At 34.8% G+C, this 24,778-nt stretch overlaps 1 protein-coding gene across 1 annotated transcript in view; it reads left to right on the top strand.

Annotated features, from left to right (window-relative positions):
• Positions 1-24,778, top strand: part of CD2AP (CD2 associated protein) — a 136,203-nt gene that overhangs the window by 43,726 nt on the left and 67,699 nt on the right. Inside the window, exons 3-5 of the mRNA XM_059400292.1 lie at positions 9,279-9,432; positions 15,105-15,205; positions 18,216-18,336. Of these exons, the coding sequence (XP_059256275.1) occupies positions 9,279-9,432; positions 15,105-15,205; positions 18,216-18,336 (376 nt within the window). The remainder of the gene's footprint in view (positions 1-9,278; positions 9,433-15,104; positions 15,206-18,215; positions 18,337-24,778) is intronic.

Below are 24,778 nucleotides of genomic sequence, written 5' to 3'. Positions count from 1 at the left end.
TAATGGTGGGAGGAGACAAACATGAAAAAATGGATGAATAATTTTGGTAGTCATGAGTGCTTTGGGGAAAAAAATGAGTTGTGGGAGATCGAAAATGGCATTTAATACTTTAATTCAGGTGTTCTAGGATAGTATCTCTGAGGTGGTTTTGCCAGAAAAATCCAGAAGGGTGCAGAGTAGGTAAGGAATACATTCCCTTTGAGAAGGATCTTGAAATTAGAGGAAAGTAGACTTAATGTGATAGTTGTGGTTGCCAACTGCTCTAGTAGAGCTATGTTAAGAAGATAGCTTGGCATTATGAAAGAAACATGGCCTTTGGAGTCAGGATATAAGACCTCTATTTGACTTCTCATCCCCTATTCCCCCATACCCACACACATGCTTGCTGGGTGTTCTTCCTTGAAGATCTTTTACTCTAGAGTATGAATCTTCAGTGTGAATGTGGGAATCCCACTTGTAGGTAGATACATTATGGATTTATTATTTTATCCTGTTACTTTATGGCTCAGGAGCTGCCCATCCATTTCATAAAGGGAAAATCAGAAAAGATCACCTAAATTGTTAATTTAGTCAACAGTTTTTTGTTTTTCCTGGTGCCTATTCTATACCAGATACTGTTAAATTAAATGTTAATAATAAAATAGGTAAGTAAGTTAGAACTTTTCTAGTTTTCTCTTTTAAAAAACTAGTAGTTTTTAGGTTTCTTTTCAAAGATTTCTTTATTTGAGAGAGTGGGAGCACGAGAGAGAGAGAAAACACTAGTGTGGGGCAGAGGGGGAGGAGAAGCAATCTCCTTGCTGAGCAGAGCGCCTGACATGGGCTTAACCAACTGAGCCATCCAGGCACCCCAAAGCTAGTATTTTTTAAGGAAGGACAAAAATAAACAGGAAAGTAATTAAAATGAGAAAAAAAGGGGACAAGCAGTTAGCTTGATTAGCCTATTTCTCTAAACCAAATCTATAGTATTCATGGTGGCTGTGGTGGAGCAGATCAAGTCTTTTAAAAGTGGACCAGCTGTGTGTCAGAGGCTAGACAATAAAAAGGCTTTTAATGTGTTAGGATTTGTGTAAGATCTAGCTCCTTGTGGTAAAACTAATAGGTCATTTCTACTAGAACTGTGTCAAGAAGATAGCATGGCATTAGGAAAGGAACATGGCCTTTGGAGTCAGGATGTGTTCAGAAAAGTGATCTGAAGGAAATTAATTTTTTTTTTTTGTTAAGTCATTTGGAATGGAAAAGGTAGTTTTAAGAAGATAAAGGGGCTCAGCTATAAAATGCCTTTGGAAAGTTTAGTTACTGAGAAAGGAGAGAATGCCGACATTCATCATGACTGGTTACTAAAAGCTGAGCATTTATGTTCACGTCCTGGTAGAAGTATTGGCAGTAAAAATATTTTTTAAAAATCTTAACATTGGTTGAGGACCCTGAATCTACATTTAAACTGTATTTTACTAGAGAGAACGTGTGCTGGCAAAAGAATGAGTTACCTCCAAGTCCAGTTCCCCAGTCTTCTCTGTTTGACACTCGGAGAGGGAGGAGCTCCTAATTACTGCTGAGTGGGGTAGGAGTTGAGGCTCACTAGTCCTCCATTGAATCCCCCTTGATGAAAGGCCTAGTGTGCCTTCTTAGTGCTGCCTTGTGGCCTCCACTGACAGAGAAGAGAAGGAGACTCATTCCCACCTGGTTGGTGGGAGAGTTTGGCTCTCCAGTTGGCCTTTTTGACACCACTCTGGTTGGAAAAAGGGGTAGTGGTAGTGAGTGGGTGGTCTGGTTACAGCCTGGTGAGGGCGAAAGTCCAGGCTCCCTGCTAGTTTGATTTTTTTTCTCTCTCTGTATTATTTGACTACAGCAGATTGATTTCGGTCTTGGTAGGTAACTCTTTTCTTGGTCCTTCTGGAGAGAGCAGGCTTTTCTTAGAGGTTTTTTTTTTTCTCTCTCCTCTCATGGGCAGTAACAGTTGCTGGTTTGGCAGTAATAGTTGGTGGTTTTTCCAGTACACAGTCTAGAACACTTGAGGCAAAAAGAAAACCCAATAGACCCACTAACCAGTTTCTAAGGAACCTGGGCTCTCTTGGCTTGTCCATCTTCTTTTTTCCACTTTTCAGAATATTTTTACGTTTGTTTTTAGTATGTAATGTCCATAATGTCCAGAGTTTTTAACTGTACTTAGCGGGAGGAATAAGGAAACAGTTTATCTATTCCATCTTTCCATGAGGGAAATCTAGATGGTGACGCATTTTTTTTTACAGTTTTTACTTAATTTCAGTTAATTAACATACAGTGTTACATTAGTTTTGGATATACAGTATGTAATATAGTAGTTCCATATATGACCCTGTGCTCATCACCAGGCAAGTGCACTTCTTAATCTCCATGGCCTATTTCACCCATCTCCCCAAACCTTCTCCTCTCTGGTAACCATCAGATAGATGGGTATGTGTTTTAATAGATTGAAATGCTTATCTTTAAAAACTCATTATGTAGAAAGAATATCTCCTTTTAGAAATGGTGTAGTAATAGCTAACTTTTCTTGAGAAAAGCAGAGAAATATCAGTGAAATAAGATATTAAATTAACAAATACTTTTATTAGTTGTACTTACAGAATGTTAGCAGAACAGTGTTTGTGGATAAGGGATGATAATTTGTGAGCTTTGATATAGCTTTCTTGTGTGCTTTATACTGATTGTATTATTGGTTATTACGTGATGTTATGATATTTTTACTTTAAAAATAAGTGGGTATATACATAGAAGATGTCTCAGATGTTGGTAAATGAATTGCTTTCCCCCATTTTTTTAAATTTAAAATGAAAATTTTGATCCCTTTTGATGAGTTCTCAGAGCTTGATAAAGTGTTTGAGACTTTTAATGTAATTAAGGAACAAGAAAACAAAAGTCATTAACATTTAAGTATTTTTGAGAACTGGCAGGTGAATAAAAGTCATTTGAATATTTCTTTATTTTGACTTAAATTTCTAGCATTTTTTTCTCATTTAGAAAAAGAATAAATCACTGAATCTTTTCTTTTTTTAAAGATTTTTTTTTTCAAAATTCATAGAGAGGTAGAGAGTGTGAGCAAGCAGCAGCTGAGAGAGAGGGAGAAGCAGATTCCCTGCTGAGCAGGGAGCCCCCTACAGGACTTGATCCCAAACCCCTGAGATCCTGACCTGAGCATAAGGCAGAGACTTAGCTGAGCCACACAGGTACCCCTCATTGAATGTGTTTTTTTTTTTTTTTTTTTTTTTTTAATTGGGTAGTTTGACAACTTACCTTGCATTTAAGAATGTTTGTCATTTGGGGCACCTGGATGGCTCAGTGGGTTAAACCTCTGCCTTTGGCTCAGGTAATGATCTCAGGGTCCTGGGTTCGAGCCCTGCATTGGGCTCTCTGCTCAGTGGGGAGCCTGCTTCCTCTCTTTCTCTCTCTGCCTGCCTCTCCACCTACTTGAAATTGAAGTAAATAGTATCTTTAAAAAAAAAAAAAAAGAATGTTTGTCATTTTATGTCTTTATTCCATGGGTTAAATGGTTAAGCAGAATTAAGGTTAAGTCTTTAAGTGTGTTTAAAAACTTTTTTTTAAGGAAAAATGGCAGTATTGGGAATAAGATGATGATCTGATGATGTATGTGGCTAGTTTGGAAGTATCTTATTGATAAGATACTGAGCTAAGGCAGATGCTTAGCGGACATTTTTTTTAAGAGAGAGGTAGGGGGAACCAAGGGAGAGGGAGAGAGTTTTTGTTTTTAATGTTTACTTACCTGTTTATTTATTTTAGAGGGAGCCTATGTGTGAGTGAGGGAAGAAGGGGGTGGGAGAAGGCAATAGAATCTGAAGCAGATTCCCTGCTGAGTGAGGAGACCTGTGGGGCTAGATCCCACAGTGCTGAGATCATAATCTTAACTGAAATTAAGAATTTGTTTTTTAATGAAGGAAATGGCAACATTATTTTATCTTACCTTTATATTTTTGAATCCTTTATGAAACCTGTTTTTTAGGTAAACCTCAGTGATGTTTTCAAGTTTTAGGAGATGTATTGGTGACTTTAATAGAATAGTTCAGGAAGCTGGCTTTGCATCAGGGGAGAATTTGGTGCGATTTACTTTCATTATTTGGAACACATTCTATGAGGAGACAACTAGAAGAGAACTTGGAATTTATAGTAAAAACAGATAAAAACGTCAGAGTTGTATATACTTTGTTACATACTGTAAAACATTAAGTATACATACACACTGGTTAAGAGCAATTTTTTCTGTGACTTGGGATATTTTTTATAATATTCTGAATCCTATGTAGGCTGTATTCACTGTGTTAAAGAAATAGTTAAGTACAGGCAATGCTAGAAAAAGATATGAATCTTTTTTGAGTCACTGAAATAATACATGTTGAAACAAAATTCAAGGAATATAGAAGTGGCTATTGTGAAAAGTACATTTCTTTCATTATAACCCTTCTGCATTTAGGAATGTGGTAGATGTAGACTGTTATCTGTAGACAATCTTTTTAACTGAATTACTCTTATCCACTTCTCCTTTGTATCGTATATTTAAATCATAAATTTAAATTTAAGACATTATTGTATAAATCATGTTAATGTTTACCTGGGACTTAACTGGAAAGTTAAATTCTGATTTTTTCCTCTTAAGGAGTTAATAAATTTTCTTTCTGCTAAGGTATTTCAAATTGTAGAAATAATTAAAGCCTGAAACGTTTGAGAGCTAGAACCTGGGCTTCTGGGGTATCTCCTGATCTTGCTTTTTGGATTGACACTCATTGCCTGCTTGTTAATGTCATCTGTGGCCTCAAGGAGTCTAGCAGGTTTGGGAGAAGGATCTCCATGGAGGTCTGATGTCCTAAAATCCCTTCATCCTAGAACTGCAAGCAAAAATAACATTTTTAAATCCATGTAACTAGTGTGAAAAATATGACCACTATAAATTATTGGGGGTGTTTTCAATCAGTGTAGTATACCTGAGTTCTTTATTGAGTGTTTTTCCAACTCTACTTCACTTGGCTCTCAGTAACGTTCTTGTGATGGAAAAAGAGAAAGGAGTAGGATTCCACTGACAATGAAAGTACATAACTTTTTCTTTCTCTCTTCTTACTTTTGCCTTTTCCAGTGGGGGAGGGGCAATTGGAATAGGAAGGCCCTTTGTCCAAGTTGGAGACACAGCAGTTATGTGGAAAGTAGCATATTTTGGGGGAGAGAATAAATTTAGAGGCTTTCAAAATAGTCCCGTTATATCTGTTACTCATGATTTTGATATCTTGGCACTGAGAAAGTATATACTGATTTCATATTAAAGAGATTTTCTCTTATTGGCCCTTTCACTTTGGACTTTAAAGTTGTTTTGCTACTATCTGATTTAATTTAGACATAAAAATGAAAATCTATGACTTGAGATAGATGATTCCTTATGTACTACTACTTACATTCTAAAAAACAAAGTAAAAACTTTAGCCATAGAGTAAACTTTAGGTATAGGGTAAACCATTTTTGTTAGGTTGAAAACCTCATTTTTCAAACATGGATCTAATGGATGCAGCCAAAGCTAGAACAGTGGACATACTAAATAAACATTTAATTCTGCTTACATTCTTACATCTTTAGTAATAGCACTTTTCCATTTTTTCTGATTAATGTTTCTGTAAAGTTGGCAGTACTAGTTTTACATAAAACTTTTGGAAGTCCCTAATGTTATATATTCAAAATATTAAGTGTATTCCTTAAATTTTAATTAGCATAAGAACTGTGACTCAGCTTAGAATTGACCTCTTTCATTTGAGAAACAAAAAAGACTCATTTGCCCTTTAATCTGGTTTTTATTATTCTTCGTGATGTTTATTTAGTTCTGTGATAAATAGAAATTAATTGCTTTCTTTTTTCAGATTATGATCATGTACTGGCTATGATTAGATAACCAAATTATTATGAAGATATATTAAAACATGAAGAAGTGGTTTGTGAATTTTATTGATCATCTTTTAAGTTGTTTTTTGTTAGTGCAATCAGAGTTAAGTATCTCTGGTTACCTTACTAGATGAAGAATAACTATATTCTTTCCAGACTTTAGCTCCCCCTCTCCTTTGCTTATATTTCTTACCTTCCTCTAAATCGCCTTTTCTTTCTTTCTTTTTTTTTTTTTTTTAAAGATTTTATTTATTTATTTGACAGACAGAGTTCACAAGTAGGCAGAGAGGCAGGCAGAGAGAGGAGGAAGCAGGCTCCTCGCCAAGCAGAGAGCCGATGTAGGGGATTCGATCCCAGGACCCCGAGATCATGACCTGAGCGGAAGGCAGAGGCTTAACCTACGGAGCCACCCAGGTGCCCCTCTAAATCGCCTGTTCTATGAAACAAATTAGTGTAGTTGCATTCTTATTTATAGAGATTATCTACAGTCTTTTTCTTGGCCAATTTTGCATTGATATTACCTATTTTGTAGGAGGTTTTTCTCATTTGTAGGACGAAATTCAAAGTTTATCTCAGTTAGTTAGTCAGTACATGATACTTTCCAAATGAGGATTCTTTTTTTAACTGTATTTCTTGGTGCAAAGGAAGTGACGTTAGTAGAAAGTAGATACTACTATGTTAATAGTTTTATTTACTGACTGTTTAGGTAAAAGGAAGTGAGGGCAGAAGGAGGAAGAAACTCTGGACACCTAAGTAACACTTCATAGGAGTCTATCAGATTTGCTGTTGAAGATGATAGCCAAGGAGTAATTTTTTTTCTTTTTTTAAAAAAAATTTTATTAACGTGTAATGTATTATTAGCCCCAGGGTTATAGGTCTGTGAATTGTCAGGCTTACACACGCCAAGGAATAATTTGGAGGCACTGTGAGGCCAGGAATTAGGGAAAAATTAGGTTCGTGAGTGAGTGAATGTGTGTATCTGGTAGTGGTAGATTGTGGGAGGAAGAGGTTCCAAGAAGAGGAGGTGGAGCTCAAAGCAAACTTTATTTGTAGTTTTACTTAGAGCTTTGGTACTAGTGATTAAACATCTTACTTGGCACTATGTATTTGGGAGGTTGTAAACCTGAGTCTTCTCTGTTCAGTGTAGACTGTATATTTCTAATTCGCATTCTCCCTTTTCTTTTATGTTTTGTGCCCTCAGAAGATTTATTATATTTTCTCTGAGAATACTTAAGTATTAAAGTGTTTCTAGGTTTTGAGCAATATGTTATAAGTTTTTCATCTTGTTTTGTTTTGTTTTTAGAAACAAGAAGCATTGTGTCAATATATCATAGTTATTCATATGGTAAATTTTTAATTAAAAGATAACACAAATATCTTAAGTTATATAGCCAATTAACAGGATAGAATCAAGATTTATACCCAGGTCTTCTGTCTCCTGAGCCTGTACTTTTAATCATATTTGGTCAAATTGGAATTACTTTCCTAGAGGAACAAAATTTGAATGTCAGGCCACGTTCTTGGTCCTTGTATTAGAAAACAGTAGCTCTCAGAGATAGGACTTTTAGTTTTTTAAAATGTAGACAGCTCATGAGACAGTAAGAAGAATTCAAAATGAATACTTTTTAGCATGTTGAAGTTGTGAGTACTGTTCTTTATGAAGATTTTATACTTCTATTAGTTTGAAAAATACTTAGTGCAATTCGAAAACAGATTTTCCTAAGTTGATATCTTATGTATTGATAGCAAATTGGCATATTTTTCCTTAAGTGCATTACCAGTAAAAATGAAGCAGCCCATTTTGTGAAATAGTTTGTATTTTCCATGATTTATACTTTAATGACTTTTCACAATTCTTGACCAATGTAATAATTTTCCCAATATGAAAAACGTTTTTTTCTCATTGTAAGATGATATGCATTGTTAAAAACAAACATGAAACAATTCTGAACAGTATAGAGAAGTTAAAATTGTTTGAAATCTTAATTTTTTGAAATCTTACCAGCTAGAGAGTAACAACTGGTTAACCTTGTGGTAGATATAAACACCTAGAGTTACAAATTCTTTGTTAACTTTGTATGTGAAAAACATTTTCTGGTTAGTGTTTGCCTTTCTAATAGTTACTTTTAATGAACAGAAATTTTTAAATTGTCAAATGCGTGAGGTAGGAATCCCGTTTTCTCCCAACTCCTTAAATATGGAACATTAGTTTTATGATTATCATGTTTGTCTTTGCTTTTCATTAAGTCATGCTTTTCTGTTTATGGACTATTTTGCTTCATTTATTGGTATGTCTGTTTTTATGCCAGTACTGCAGTAATTTATAGTATCATATAGTTTTTCTTTATATCTTATTAAAAAGAAAAGCCTCCTCACTTTGTTTTCTCTGAAGTATTCTGGCTGTTCTTGGCATTTTGTTCTATACAAATTTAAAACCAGTTTATTGCTCTCCCAAATCTGTGGTACAGCTATTAGAATTTTAGTGCATCATTCTGTCAATTTTAGGGAGGATTGATATCCTTATAATAATTGAGCTTTTAATCACTGAACATGGTATGACTTCCCATTTGTCTTCTATTAATTTCATACTTCTTTTCGTAAATTTTTTTTTTTTTTAAGATTTTGTTATTAGGGCACCTGGGTGGCTCAGTGGGTTAAGCCTCTGCCTTTGACTCAAGTCATGATCTCAGGGTCCTGGGACCAAGCCCCGCATCGGGCTTTCTGCTCAGCAGGGAGCCTGCTTCCCCCCCCTCTCTGCCTCTCTGCCTACTTGTGGTCTCTGTCTGTCAAATAAATAAATAAAATCTTAAGAAAAAAAAAAGATTTTATTTATTTGTTTGGCAGAGATCACAAGTAGGCAGAGAGAGAGAGGGGGAAGCATGTTCCCCACTAAGCAGAGAGCTCAACATGGGGCTCAATCCCAGGACCCTGGGATCATGATCTGAGCTGAAGGCAGAGGCTTTAACCCACTGGGCCACCCAGGTGCCCCTCTGTTGGAGATTTTATGGCCAAAAAATTCTAAAATATTTTGCTGTTTGGCCCTTTATAGAAAAAGTTTGCCCACCCTGATTTAGAATTATTGTTTGTTTCATTATTTATATATCTCGGAGTTTCTTTGTATCTTGGGGTGAAGGGGGTGTTTCAGGCTATCTTTCTTTAATTGTGTCTGCAGCTCTGGTAAGACTTAAATTCATGAGTCACTGTTACCAAAGTGTGTTGCATTCTTTAGGTATGTGTGGGCAGAGAAAAATTTGATGTCATGTTTTATATAATAATAACTATACCTGCTTTTTGGTATTTTACATTTGAAGATTTAATTTAATAAAATACAGCTTAATTTGCTTATTTGCTCATTTCCTCTTTTATAGGAAATTAAGAGAGAGACAGAATCTAAGGACGACAGTTTGCCCATTAAACGGGAAAGACATGGGAATGTGGCAAGTCTTGTACAACGAATTAGCACCTATGGACTTCCAGCTGGAGGAATTCAACCACATCCACAAACCAAAAACATGAAGAAGAGTATGTAAATAATTTCTTTTCTATTTAAATACTAAAAAGGATGTTTTATAACTATTCATAAGTTATGTTAAGGAAAGTTAGCTTAACCTTTTGCAGTGGACGGTAGAAACTTCCTACATATTCATGTGTTACTAGTTATTGGCCCTTGTAGTTATTCTTCATACAATAATTGAGCATGACCTGCTGACAATTATTTATAGGAATTAGAAATTAAAATACGAGGCTTTGTTTTTCTCTTAGCTGTATAATTTCTGTTGAATAGTTGATTCTTTGCCTTAAATTTATTTTAAAATCATTTATATCATAAATAAAATTTATTTTATGCCAAGATGCCTACTCATCTTTAAGTAGTATATAGATGTGTGCATTTTGATAGTATGTTTTCTTCATTGTTTAGACCTCTGAACATAGATGATCAGTTTCCCAAGGTGATTGGCCCAGCAGAGTCCTTTCGGGTATTTAGTACTTTATAAACATGGTAGAACATTTTAGCATAGAGGGAGAGCACCACATTTGAAATCAGACATGAGTTTGAATCCATCTTATGACCTTAGATCATTTAATCTCTTGAGTTTTATTTTGCTGCTGGTGAGAAAGTGCTCAGAAAGACACATGGCATTGCTGTCTTTCAAAAAGCTTGAACATTAAACATGTACAAAATACAGCATTTATGGAAGCAGATTGTATTTTAACATAGTAAGACCTGAAGCCTGTTGAGACATTGAATACTGATAACTGTGATTAATTTTAGTTAATAAGTAGCTTATGAGTATTTAACCACATTTATCTTAGATCAGTCTCTTTGATATTTCGGTCTGTAAATCCCTTGTGGTACCAAGTAGTCTGTAGTAAAGAAATTAGGTTTATACACATTTTACAAATATAAGACTATTTATGATTTTTATAGAGTCTCCTTATATCTTGCTACTTCTGTGCTACTGTCTGTCAAGTTTGAGGGAAACCTTCACTTTCTGGGTTCTGTCATCCTTTGATTATTTTCATAAGATGAAAACAGATTTTCATAAAAATCAAAAAAATTTCGTGACAGTAATGCAGACCAATTAAAGGATTCTCTGTTGTTTCCCAGTAAATGCATTGTACAGGCAACATTTAGATATTACCCATACTGCTTTCAGACTACTGCCTGAAGGCGAACAGTTTCAGTAGTTTTAATTGTTCTGGACCCTCAGATTCTTTTAGAGACTGGGGGACAGATTCCTGAGAGTATTCCATATCCTACAGGTGAACCTCTGTATGGGAATTTGTGCATAGGGGAATTTTTAGGCCCCCTGGAGAGTTATCTATGACCTCTGTCTATTTTAAAATCCATTTACCACTTTCTTTAGTTTTACTGAGCTATAAAGGGACAGTTTTCTTAAGTCAAGACCAGACAAAGGACTTCAGTGTTATGATTATTTTATTCATTTTGTCTCCTAATAGGAAACAACACTATTAAATTTTACCTTCATAATTCTTTTTCTTGTAAAAGGAAAAACCATTATGTAGTGGTGCCAGGAGGCTTAGACTTTTTCCTGAGGATCCTCCATAACTTGTTTTTAAGTGCATGTGCTGCAAAGACTAAATTGGTCATTTGGAGCTAGCTAACATGTAAAACAGGATGCAGGTTGTTTTTGCTTTCAGAATGATTTTCCAGGAAAAGCAAGCTAATTTTTTTTAATATGACTTTTTTTGTTATTGTTTGTACCATATCCTTAATTCACAAAATAGACCAGCTATTCAAAAGGTGGTATATTGTAATATTAAATAATAGTGTATAGTACTATCCAGTATTATTAATACTTAATAAAAACTGTTTTAAAAATTGATAATACAGTCACTGCAGTGTGAATGTTCACTAATCTCTGTATGCCAAGACAAGTGAATCTGCGTGTGTATTGAATTTTGTTTAAGCAACTTAAAGAGAGTTTCAGCTACATACTATGGTATGGAAACTAGGCATGTTAGCTGTTTTTCTCTAGTCTCCCAAGCGAAAAAAAGTGTTGGCTTTTTCATGAAGTCTAGTCATAAAGCCATTGAAACTTTGCTTTTGTGTGTAAGTTAACCATAATACCTGTGTTAAAACAAACAGGTATTTTTTAAGAATGAGCACAGAATAATGTTTTCCAGGACTATTACTATAAGTTGCTAAAGTTATAGAAGAGAAAAAATTGCACATCTCATAGCAAAAACTGGTGTGATCACATTGCTGCTGAGACCCTTATAAAATCAGGAACAGAGATAATGTTGTAGAGTAAAATTACTCTAGAGTAAAATTACTTACAGAATAAATAATTGACATCTTCCAGCAGCCCAATTCTGGATTTCATTCAGTGTGGAATATTAGTAGATACTTCAACTTTGCATTTGGAAAAAATTGATGCCAGATTTGAATCTACTCTTACTATGCTGGAGGGAAGACATCAGTTCTTGTAACTTTGTATTTCTTATTAGTGGAAACTCTCACAGAAGTTGTTTTTATCTAGTTAATAATTATGTTGAATGTAAAAAATACATTGAAATTGATACTGATAGGTCACTAGTAGTAGTTGCTACAGAATTGATGTTGCTGCATGAAAAATTAGTTGACCAGAATGCCCAGTCTTTAGTGTTTCATTTCTAGAAAACAGTTGTTAGCAAATAGTATGCCTGCTGATTTTGAGTCAGTGCTAAAGAAAATAGTGAAAATTCAGAATACTGTCAAAATATGGTCACATACATTTTTACAGCATACTTTAAAAAAAAATAAGGGCCTATTAGCTCAGGCTCTGCTCTCTGATAATAAAATATTTTGACTTAAAAGGGGAAAAAGACTCTGAACTGACTCCTCTACAGCTGCAGCTTCTCAAATGAATGGGGTAGGGTATTCTAACTTTCTGTTTTCTATCTTACAGAAAAGTTGAAGGAATAATTGTGCAGTGAATATTTTAAATGCTTTCAGTTTGTTGTTAATGTTTTTCATGTTGTCTTTATATCTGTGTGTGTGTGTGTATATATATATATATATATATATATATATATGATAATATCTTCTAAGATTTTGATTGTTTTAATCAAACAGTATATCAGCAGTATAGCTAGAATCTTTGAAAGCATGAATCTTTCAGTTAATGGTCTAGGCAGTATGAGATTTTTTTATTGCTGAGTGTAAGAAAAAAATTTAAGAATGATTCAAATTTATAGCAGTGACTCTGTTTTTAGCATTTGATTATTTTCTTTGCTTACTGGAGAAAGAAATTGACCAAAAAATCTTGACATTAGGGATGCCTGGGTGGCTCAGTCAGTTGGGCGGCTGCCTTCGGCTCAAGTCATGATCCCAGTGTCCTGGGGTCGAGTCCCACATCGGGCTCCTTGCTCAGCAGGGAGCTTGCTTCTCCCTTTGCCTCTGCCTGTGTTCATTCTCTCTGATAAATTAAAAAAAAAAAAATCTTGACATTAGAAAAATTTAAATGCTGCAGTAAAACATGAAGATGTAATTTCTGGAACTGAATGGAACCAGAATGGATCATGAATCCTTTTGCTGCTGTTTTTGAAATTTTAGCATTCATCTTCCCAACTTCTGAATGTGGTATAGTCTTGGGGAAATTGAAAATCATAATCTTAAATGAGAATTGGTTCTGTAATTTAAGGGTTTTTTTGTTTTTGTTTTTGTTTTTTAATCTGAATATTTAGGTCTGGTTTTCAGAACCATGAAAATATTTGCTATCCTTGATGGACCTCCATTTGAAAACTTAGGATTTTCTGTTTTAGTAGGAAAAATAGGAGGTAACTTTACTGAGTCTACAATTTTACAGAATTTGTTTTTTTTTCCAAAAAATACAAAATATTTTTTAACAGTTTTTTTAAAAGTTTTCAACATTAATATGCTGAATGCTTTAATATCTGTGAATTTGAAAACCATTAGAACAGTGTTAATGTGGGCAATCAGATCTCCCAAATAAAACTGGGTATGGATTATGATTAAAAACTTGTCAGTCTAATGGGAAGACATCAAGTTACTATAAAACAGGGGTGATAGTAATACGTCATAGGTTTTTAGAGGTATCAACACATCAAGTAAATATTAGAAGAAGTGCTCAATAAATGTAATTATTATTAGTGTTTATACTATTACGAACCATATTAGAAATGTATAAAGTATGTAGCTATGATGAAAATAAAGGGGCAGTTTTGTAGTGGGTTGTCAAGTTAGGTATATCTTAAGCCTTTCTTAGGTAAGACATCTCATTCACATGAAGATTGGGGATTATGACATTATGGATAGAATTGCTGCCTTTGGAAGAAGACCCATGGAGACTAGCAGGTACATGGTATTTACAGGTAGTGAAGGATTTGGCAGACACTTAACCGTCTGAGCCACCCAGCTGCCCCCAAAACAGTATATTTAAATCTTAGAAAGAAAGACTTAGAAAGAATAGGGTTTGTCATTTTCAAGCAATTAGAAATCAGTGTAATTACATCAGTGAGTACAAGATTGAGAATCATCTAGGGAATCTTAAACTGTAGATTCTAATGCAGCCTGCTACTGTAACAAAATACTCCAGACTAGATGGGTTAAACAACAGAAATGTATTTTCTCAAGTTCTAGAGGTTAGAATTCTATAATCAAGGTGCTATCAGAGTAGGATTCTGGTGAGGCCTCTTCCAGACTTGCAGGTAGCTGCCTTTACCCCGTATCCTCACATGGCCTTTGTGTGTGTATTATGCCCACATGCACATGTGCACAATTAATTGTGAGTGGGGATTAGGGCTCCACTTTTATGATGTTAGTCAACCGTGAATATGTCCCCAAAGGCCCTACCTTGCAGTATAGTCAAGGACACAATTCAATCTAAAGCAGGTTGGTCCAAGGTGGAGTCTGAGATACTGCATTTCTCTGAAGCTTTGACATGATACTCTTGCTGCTGGTCTGAAGAATGTACTTTGAATAGCAAGAAGTTATCCTTGAATCAGTTATACCTAATCATCTACCCATAGCTGCTTTAATGATTTGGTTTTAAAGGTGGGAGTGAATCTGAGTTATCAACTCAAGAGTTTGAAAGAAGTTATAACCACAAGCCTGTGTGGTTATAAATGATTGTCACTTACCTGAATAAGTGAAACTTGTTTGAAAACTTAAAATTGTTGTCTTTAACTAGGTGAGTTTGGTTTTTATCTGTCAGAAAATAGAACTCTTGAAGAATATAAGATGTATTTTGGATTTGTTCATTTTGTGTCTTTTCAACACAGACACTCTTACAATAGTGCATTTTGAGTATTTCCAGACTTTGATCAGGAGGTAGTCTGAAGATTACTGGCTTGGAAGACAGCTTGTCTGTGAAAAAATTTTTTGTGCCAACAGTTTCTTCTATTGTTTATATTTTTAATCTCAAAATTGGCATTTGATATTTTACTTTGGCCTAAGTGGTGGTATTAGATGTATAAATAGATTTCATGGCTGGGAACCTTGTACCTTACTTGTATTTGGTTTGAATATATTTTGGCACGTATAATATGGGGCAAGGTGAAAAGCCGACCAGAACTGATTGTGGTTAGCTGCTTAGAATGCTTACATGTTCTGTTTTTATTCGTATATATGAATTCAGTGGCAATAAATATGGTGTGTAAAAAAAGGTACTATTGTTTGTTTTAATGGTCTTTGTTAACCTCATTTTTTACTATGTTATTTCTTTCAGAGACCAAGAAGCGTCAATGTAAAGTTCTCTTTGAGTACATTCCACAAAATGAGGATGAACTGGAGCTGAAAGTGGGGGATATTATTGATATTAGTGAAGAGGTAAGGAAAACACGTTCTAGAGATAAAGTAGCAATTGGAATTGATGCTCTGGGTATTAGAAAACTGCTTTGTAAGAATATTAATTTTTCATTTGACTTTTATTGTCAGTTTCATTGTATTTTATAAAGATTTTAAGATGCAGGTTTTAAAACGGATCTTTAGTGTCTTAATATAAGGTTGTCTTATCTGTTGGAATAAAGCTTTACTCAGCTTACTACACCTGATATTTGTGTACTATATATGTGTTAACTTTAGGAATAAAAATTTTTAAGCTAAAGATTAATCTAAGTAGCTAAGAATAAAAATAAACATTTTTAATTCTGAATTCACTTTAGGCCCAGAACAGTAAAAGAGAAGCAATTGTACCTTCTGCATAGCAAAGGGATACAAAAACAGAATCTTTTTGAAAGCTTTGCCTTATTTGAATTGTCACATTCAAATGTGAACTAAAATACACTTTTCCTACATTTTAATATCTTAGAATGAGATTATAAAATATGGTAGATAAAATTTTTCATATCTCTTCTTTTACTATTAAAAGAATATTAAAGTTTTTATTTGACAGCCAAAGATCCCATTTTCAAAGTATATATTTTGATATCAGATACAGTTATAGGGATTGATTTTATGTCATAACATCATGTAATATAATTCATAACTTAATGCTCATATTAAATTCCAATGTATATATATGAGACAATTCTGTTTTATTTCCACTGAGGTACAGTAATAATAGTTAATGTTTATTGAGGCTGTGTGTCTGAAGCATTATGCTAAGTGTTTCACATTTATTATTTTCTTTAAATTTTTTAACAACCTAAGGAGACAGGAATTTTTATATCCATTTTATATATGAAGAGATGGCGTCATGGAAGATAAGTGATTGGCTGTTCTAGTTACTGTTGCTGCATAACATTATGACCCAAATTTTACTAGGTTCATGGGTTGCGTGAGTCAAGAATTCAGATAGGGCACGGTTGGATGGCTTGTGCCTCTGTTCCGTGATGTCTGGAGATCTCAACTGGAAAGATGCAGTTTGGGTGCTGCTGGAATCATGGGAAAGCTCCTTTACCAACATGATTGGGTACCTACAAGGCTCGAAGACTACCTGTGGATTCCTACTAGGTAGCCTCTCCATTTGACTTCACTTTCTCACTGTGTGGAGCCCCAAGATAATTGACTTATTGCATGGCATTTCAGGGCTCTTAGTGTAAACATTTCAGCAAACATGGTAATAATAGCCTTTTATAATCTGCCCTTGGAAGTGATAGTGTCATTTTCACCACATTCTGTTGGGTACAAGCATGTTAAAAGGCAGTGATATTGAAGGCAGTGGGGGCAAAGGACCACCTGTTGGTGGATGTCAAGATTACCTTGTAGATAATCATGTGAGATAGGAGATCTTGTTTCAGCCATTTTTGCCCAAGTCTGTATGTATGGGATGCAGAGGAGCTGGAATCTGAATCCACATAGTTTGAGTCTTTGTTCTTTACTGCTGTACTATCCTGCCTCTTAAGAATTCCTTAATTTATAGGAATTATAACATTATTTACCCTAACTACTCTATTGCTGCCAATTTGGGATTGCAGGTAAAGACAATTACGTTCCTGATGTTTTCCTCAGTTTTATCTGTTACAGTTTGGTCTGTATATCTCCATCACTGTAGTTTGAAGAACTCTGAAACCTTTGGTGTCTCCTTAAGTCTGCTAAAAAATTTCTAAACTCTTCAGTCTTACTGCCTTCCGTTTCTCCCTCAAACAACTTATGTTCTAGCCATTTTGTATTTCAGCTGTAATTATTCCAGTAATAAGTCCTTTGTTTTTATGTCACCATATTTTTAGATTGGTTTGTACCTAGTAAACTCTTATTCAGCCTTTAATATAATCCAGCTTTTTTTGTCATTTATTTAGGGGAGCCTTTTTAAAAAAAATTTTTAAACCCTTCTTTTGTGCTCTTACAGCATTTTGTTCATACTTTTGTTGTAGCACCTCTTAACATTATATTGTAATATCTGCGTAGTGTTTGCCCTTGAGTGAAACAGTCTAAAGAAAATAGATTTCTCATATGCAAATCCAGTCTTCCACAGCAGTTAACACCATGGCTTATATATAGTGAGTGCCTGTTGGATGAATAACTTATTAAAGTTTGCCTTGTAATTCTGAGGTAAAAAACCATTTAAAACATATTTTAAACTAAGTAAAGAGCCTTCTCTAGCAGCAATATTTCATGTTTTGCTGTTGACAGTGAATAGTTTTCTCTTACCTATTAAGACCTTTTAGTGTCCTTAGCAAAAATTACATATTCCAAAACAGTTATTAAATAGTATTAAATAACCATGATAATTAGTAACCTTATCATTAGTGAATGTAAATATTTTTCTAGAGAGTTTGTTTCCCAGGGATATTTCTGGTTGAGGTGGGGGAAGTGTTTAGGAGAGCCTAGCTTCTGGATTTTAAAAATAAGGGATTCTTTTTCTTACTTGTGTTAAGGTTCACTGATTAAGTAAAAGGCTTGTAATTATATGGGCATTTGGGAAGTTATATTCTTACATTCATCAGACTTCTTCCAACTCTCAATTTTCATATACTTAATAATATATGAAATATATTACAAATATTGAAGTAATTAGGCTTCAAATTGAGGCTCAGTGGTATTTAAAAGAATAACATTCTACAAGAGAGCTATCTGCTTCCAGCTATTAATATCTTGTTCTTGGTTATCTGATATTTTTATAAAAATTACTTGCATCATGGATTGCAGTTGATACAAATTCTCATTGTAAATGTTGTTAAGTGCTACTGATATGACTAATTCTGTATATGATAAATCTAATCAATTTAGATTTAATCTACTTAAAATAATTTTTAACCATTATTTTCTTACAGATTTAGAAGGATTATTTTGCATCACTAACTTCGTGCTCATTTACTTATGTAGCTTAATTTTCCCATAGCAGGAAGATTTTACTTAAGATAACTTTTTATTATTTTTGAGTTGTGAACTCTTTCAGGTAGAAGAAGGCTGGTGGAGTGGAACCCTGAATAACAAGTTGGGACTGTTTCCCTCAAATTTTGTGAAAGAATTAGAGGTAACAGATGATGGTGAAACTCATGAAGCCCAGGAGGATTCAGGTAGATTATTTTAAAAATTTGAATAGATTTAAATAAAATTATGTATTGGTTTTTACTTGGTATTTTTTCAAACTGTTCTTGTTGAACTATGAGCTTCCGTTTTTCTGCTTTTAAAAAGCAGCTTATAACAGGGACTTAAAATGAACTAAATATCTAAGCAAATAATTTAATATGTCTTCTTCTCTGATGTCTGTTTCAACCCTAAATAAATGTTCAGTATGCTGATTATGAATTATACTACTTACATTATCTGATTTCTTTCCACTTAAGATATACTAATATAATGTTTTGATTTGACTTTGCAAATGTCCCAACTACTTCAGAGATTTTAGAAATTAAAAAATACTTGCTTTTATTTTTGTTCATATTCAGATAATAAATTACATTTTTTTGTGCAGCCAGAATGTCATTTAATATATTGTGGTTGCCATCATTTGTAGGCTCACCCACAAATTCATCTTAAAATTGTTCACCATTTAAAAGTATGGTTGAGAACAGGGGTGCCTGGGTGGCTCAGTGGGGTAAGCCTCTGCCTTCACCTCAGGTCATGTTCTCAAGGTCCTGGAATTGAGTGCCACATTGGACTCTCTGCTCAGCAGGGAACCTGCTTCCTCCCAGTCTCTCTGCCTGTCTACTTGTGATATCTTTCTCTCTTTCTGTCAAAGAAATAAATAAAATCTTAAAAAAAAACAAACAAAACTGCTTAAAAAAAAAAAGTATGATTGAGAACATTTTATCCCAACGCTAAATTAAATTTTTAAGAATTGCTATGGAATTTATTTATTTTTTTTAAAGGTCTGTTTAATTATTTTAGAGAGAGAAAGAGAGAGCATGTGTGAGTGAGCAGTGGAGGAGGGGGAGAGAGAATTGAGAATTTCAAGCAGTCTCTTCACTAAGTACAGAGCCTGATGTGGGGCTCCGTCTCACAACCCTGAGATCATGACCTGAGCTGAAACCAGGAGTCTGACACTGAATTTACGGAGCCACCCAGGTGCCCATTTTTTTTTTTTTTTAAGAGAAATTAAATTCACAAGTGGTAATGCAGGTTAAAGTAGATCTTTTTTTATATGGAAAAATACATGTAGTGAGGTTCAGTGTATTTTCAAAATGAAGACATTAAATATTGTCAGTATTTAATATTGACAATGTTATTTAATTCATAGTTGACATATGGATTTAAATGTTTCAGTATATGCTTTGTATAGCTGTTTTTTTCCTCCCAGTTCTGGACAAGACCATGCTGGGAATTTATTTCCCCAAGTTTCTTTAGGATAGTTTCCCAGTCTTTCTTTGTTTTTCCTGACAATTTTGAAGGGTTTATACTGATATTTTATATAATGAATCCCAGTTTGGGCTTTCTTTAAGTTCTTCATGATTAGTTTCAGATTGTATTTTATTAACAGGGTTACACATTGCGTTGTATCAGGAGGCACATGATGTCTGTGTGCTCTCTTTTTGGTGATGCTCAGTTTGATTACTTGGTTAAAGCTGTGCTGCAGTGTAAGTGTACCATTGTTTTATAGTTGTCTTGTGGGAAGATACTTTGAGACTACATAATCGACATTCTTCTCTAAAGAACTTTTCTTTCTGTTCAGTTGTTTGTTTATCAGTGTGGACTCACCAGTGGGTTCTAATTTATTCACTAGGTGTTAACCTGGTACTGTAATTTATTTTGATACCACCAGATTTGGCCCATGAAAGCTCCTTCAAATTAAGTTTCTGTGATTTTCTTTTCAAAAACCAACTTTATTGGACATTTATATATAATCTGCCTATTTAAAATACTCAGTATGAGTTTGACAGATGAATACATCTATGAAAACCACTGCCACAATAAATATACAAAACATTTGCATCATCCCCCAAATATTCCTCATTCCCTGAGCTGTCCACATCTCTTTTTCTGCCTCTGGTTTCAGGTGATCGTAGGTCTGTTTTTCTCTCATTGTGGATCAATTTGCATTGCTGTGTCCTCTGGACAGGGGTCTTCTTCATTGTTTGATTACTTTATTTTGTTGAACAAGATGTTCCAGGCTCATGTTCTACTTTCCCTACTTCATCCTCAAATCAGCTACTTATTCAGGCAAAGATGGTTTCTTTTAGAGAAATACAGTAGTAAGGCAGTGAGATCTGAGAAGTGTGCTCCTTGATCCTGGGGTGATATTGCTTCTAGGTACTCTTAGTAGATAAAATGGAATGCTTATACGTGTACACACATGCCTGCATACACGCACACTCCTATATCTCTCTACCTACCTGCCTATTTCTACTGGTATCTCTAATTCTAGTTTAATACCACAGGGTACATTCTAGTCTGCAGTGATTTCGTCTGTAAACCCATTAGCCATAGAGATGAATGAAATAAATAATAGAGTTTACTTTACTTTTAAGGGAATTTTCAGGAAAGGGTTTTAGAATAAATTTTAGTAATAATAGACAATAGAGTGAAGGTATGAATCAGTCTGGTGAGTAGTTTTAACTCTAATCTTATTTTTAGCATTAAAATAAATGACCGTAGGAAGCAGTAGATGACAGTTTAATCAGTGAATATTTCTTAAGCCTTCTATGTGCTAAGTGCTAGGTTGGTTTTGTGAGGGCACAGAATCCCCTCTGTAGTCCAGAAGCTCAGGGTCCAGGCCTCTGAGGGATAAAACAAGTATGAACTCAGATTAGAACATTTCAGTATGGATTAAAATGGTCTGAGTATAAGAGGTGCTGGTGGAGAACAGTTCAAAACAGAATACGTTGTTTGTCACTTAAAAGAATTATTTGTACGTTTTCATCTTTTTCAGAAATATCCCAGGAAACAAATATAATCTGCAGCTTTGACTACAGCTATTTTAGAAGGTGTTATTTTCTAAACTTCTCTTCTTTTTCTTCTAATTGTTCTTCCCCTTGTTTTCCTCTATACAAGCTTTTTTTTTTTTTTTAAAGATGTATTTATTTATTTGACATGCAGAGATCACAAGTAGGCAGAGAGGCAGGAGGGGGAGAAACAGGCTCCCCGCTGAGCAGAGAGCCCAATGTGGGGCCCCATCCCAGGACCCCGGGATCATGACCTGAGCCGCAGGCAGAGGTGTTAACCCACTGAGCCACCCATGAGCCCCGATACAAGCTTTTTTTTTTTTTGAAAAATGGTCAATTCTTATAAAAAACATTATATAGAATTATCATCTTGACCATTTTCTTTGCATAGTTCAGTCGTGTTATGTATATTCACATTGCCATGCAGATCTCCAGAAATTTTTCATTTCACAAATTCAGAACTCCATATCCATTAAGTAGCTCCTCATTCCTTGCCCCTTGAGCCACCATTCCACTTTCTGTTTCTATGAATTTGACTACTTTAGATACCTCATATAAATGAAATCATACAATATTTTCTTTCTGAGACAGGCTTATTTCAATTAAAATAATGTTTTCAAAGTTTGTTTATGTTACAGCATGTGACAGAATCTCTCAGATTGAATAATATTCTGTTATTTGTATGTACTGCATTTTGTGTAGCCATTCATCCATTCATGGATGTTTGAGTTGTTTCCCCCTCTTGGCAGTTATGAGTAAAACACGAGCTGTTAAAACACAGGCATACATTTATTTGAGACCTTGTTTTCCATTTGGATATATACCCAGAAGTGGGATTGCTAGATTATATGCTAGTTCCATTTTTAATTTTTTGAGGAAATGCCATATCATTTTCCATAGTGTTTGCACTATTTTATACTTCCACCAACAATGTAAAGGGTTCTAATTTCTCCATGTCTTCAGCAAACACACTTGTTTTGTTTTTTTTTCTTTTTTTAATATTAGCAGTCCTGATGGATATAAATAAATATCTCATTGTGATTTGGATTTTGATTTCTCTAATGATTAGTGATCTTGAGCATCTTTTCATATGCCTGTTTTTTTTTTTTTTTAAGATTTTGTTTATTTATTTGACAGAGAGGCAGTGAGAGAGGAAACAGAAGCAGTGGGGGAGAGAGAGAGGAAGAAGCAGGCTTCCTGCTGAGCAGGGAGTCTACTGGGTTCATCCCAGGACCCTGGGATGATGACCTGAGCTGAAGGCAGCAGCTTAAGGTGCCCCTTTTCATAATGCTTATTGGCCATTTGTGTATTGCCTTGGGAGGAGTATCTGTTCAAGTCCTTTGTCTACTTTTCAGACAGGTTGTGCGTGTGTTTTTTTTTTCCTTTTGTAGTTGTAGTAATTCTTTATATATTATGGATATTAATCCCTTATCAGATATATGATGTGCAGGTATTTTCTCCCATTCTTTTAATTGTTTCCTTTGATGAAGAAAAATTTTTCATATAGGTAGCCTGTCTATTTTTTCTTTTGTTGCTTGTGCTTTTAGTATCATATTTAAGAAATCATTGCCAAATCCAATGCTACTGAAACTCTCCCTGTGTTTTCTTCTAAGAATTGTATAATTTTTGGGTTTTTGTCTAGGTTGTTAATTCATTTTGAGTAAATTTTTGTGTATGATTTAGTACAAGGGTCCAATGCATTGTTTTGTGTGTGGATTTACAATTTTCCTAGCAGCATTTGTTAAGGATGTTATCAGATAGAGAACTGGTTCCAAGCTCAGCTTTGGTTGCTTGCTGCTAGAAAAATCAATACTCAAAGGACAAGTGATGGTGGGAAAGGAAAGGTTGCTTTATTCTGGAAGCTGGCAACCTGGGAAGATCGTGGACTCATGTCTCAAGGACCATCTTCACTGTCCAGGTGAAGCTGGAGAGTTTTAAATGGGCTCCAGACAGTGTAACCGGATATTGACATGTCCCGGAATAGACTTGTATCAGTGGCAGCTGTTTTCAAATGCAGTCAGGCCTTCTCTTCTGGGAAAGTCTGGTCCTTTAGTCCTCAAGGTAATTATCTCCAGATTTCAAAGAAAGTAAGTTAGTTCTGCTGCAGATCAAGGGATTGAAATCAGCAAGCAAGGAATGCATAAACTTGAAGCAAGGTTAATATTTATCCTAAGACCCATGGTAATGCTGTTACAGAGAGTCCTTTCCCCATTGAGTGGTCGGCCATAACACCCTTGCTGAAGTTCATTTGACCAGTCTATGCAGACTTTTATCATGGCACCTGTGGCTATTTATATGTTTCTGTTTTTCCTCTCCAATAGACTGTCAGCTGTTACAGAGACTTTGTTTGCTTACTGCTTACTATAGGTATGATCCCAAAAATGAATAGCTTATGATCTGTTTAATTTTTATTTCAGGGTATTACATTTTCTTTCATGTCATTTATGTGCCTCTTTTTTTGGACCAACACTTTGGGGAGGGATAGTGTAAAAAAAATTTCATAATTTATATATGATGATCATAATTTACATATAGCCCTCATACAGTTGATTATGTCATCTGTTTTCTGGAGCATAAGGGAATGGTATGGGTTATTCCTAGGGAGAGTAAATGAATCAATCTCTGCTATGGTTGGTTAACCTACTTGTGTAGGGGCTTGATTATTTAGCATTTGTGGGTAACAATTGTATTCCTAATCTGATGTGCCATCTTGATTATAGGGAGGGCTAGAGTATTACTTTTTTCAGGTTTCTTGATTCATATACATCTTTGAGAAGCAGATGAAAGCTGTATACTCTGAAAAGTGATATGAGTAAAATTTTACATATTAGTTCATGTGGTACATAGTTCATATATATGACTAGATAATATATTGGTTCAAAAGTTGTCAGTATGTAAAAAGATATACATTATAATACTTGTCTCCATCCATGCAAATGACCAAGCATTTCTACTTTCTTGCTGTCTTCCCAGCAAAGTACCCACAAAAACATGCAGGTACCCACAAAAACATTTATTTATTTGAATATTTCCTTCTTTCTTAAATAAATTGTAACATACTACGTTGTTCAGGATGGGCTCCAGTGAAAAAACCTGAAAATCATGGTGGCTTAAAACAAAGACGGAGTCAGTTAGGGACTTAGACTGTAGAGTCTCCTTTTTTTTTTTTTTTTTGGAAGATTTTATTTGTTTGTTTGTTTATTTATTTGACAGAGACACCACGAGAGAGGGAACACAAGCAAGGGGAGTGGAAGAGGGAGAAGCAGGCTTCCCACTGAGCAGGGAGCCAGATTCGGGGCTTGATCCCAGGGTCCTGAGATCATGACCTGAGCCGAAGGCAGATACTTAACTCCAGAGCCACCCAGGAGCCCCTAGAGTCTACTTTATGACACATGGCTTAGACACAGAGGCAGGGGAAAAGGAACATGGCTTTTAAAGCTTCTTCTCCAAATCTGCACATATTGCTTCCACTAATATTGTATTGAACTGTCAAGGCTATCTATGCCCGAGTGAAAAAGAGTAGGGATATGTAACTTTCCTACAAGGTAGGGCACTAAGTGTGAATATTAATGCAATACCACATACACTACGATGGATCCTCTTTTAAGAATCCTGTATTTAAAGCTCATTGGCCTTT

Source organism: Mustela nigripes, chromosome 5 (assembly GCF_022355385.1).
Source record: "Mustela nigripes isolate SB6536 chromosome 5, MUSNIG.SB6536, whole genome shotgun sequence".
Classification (NCBI taxonomy): Eukaryota; Metazoa; Chordata; class Mammalia; order Carnivora; family Mustelidae; genus Mustela; species Mustela nigripes.
This window is presented reverse-complemented; position numbering and strand designations above follow the sequence as displayed.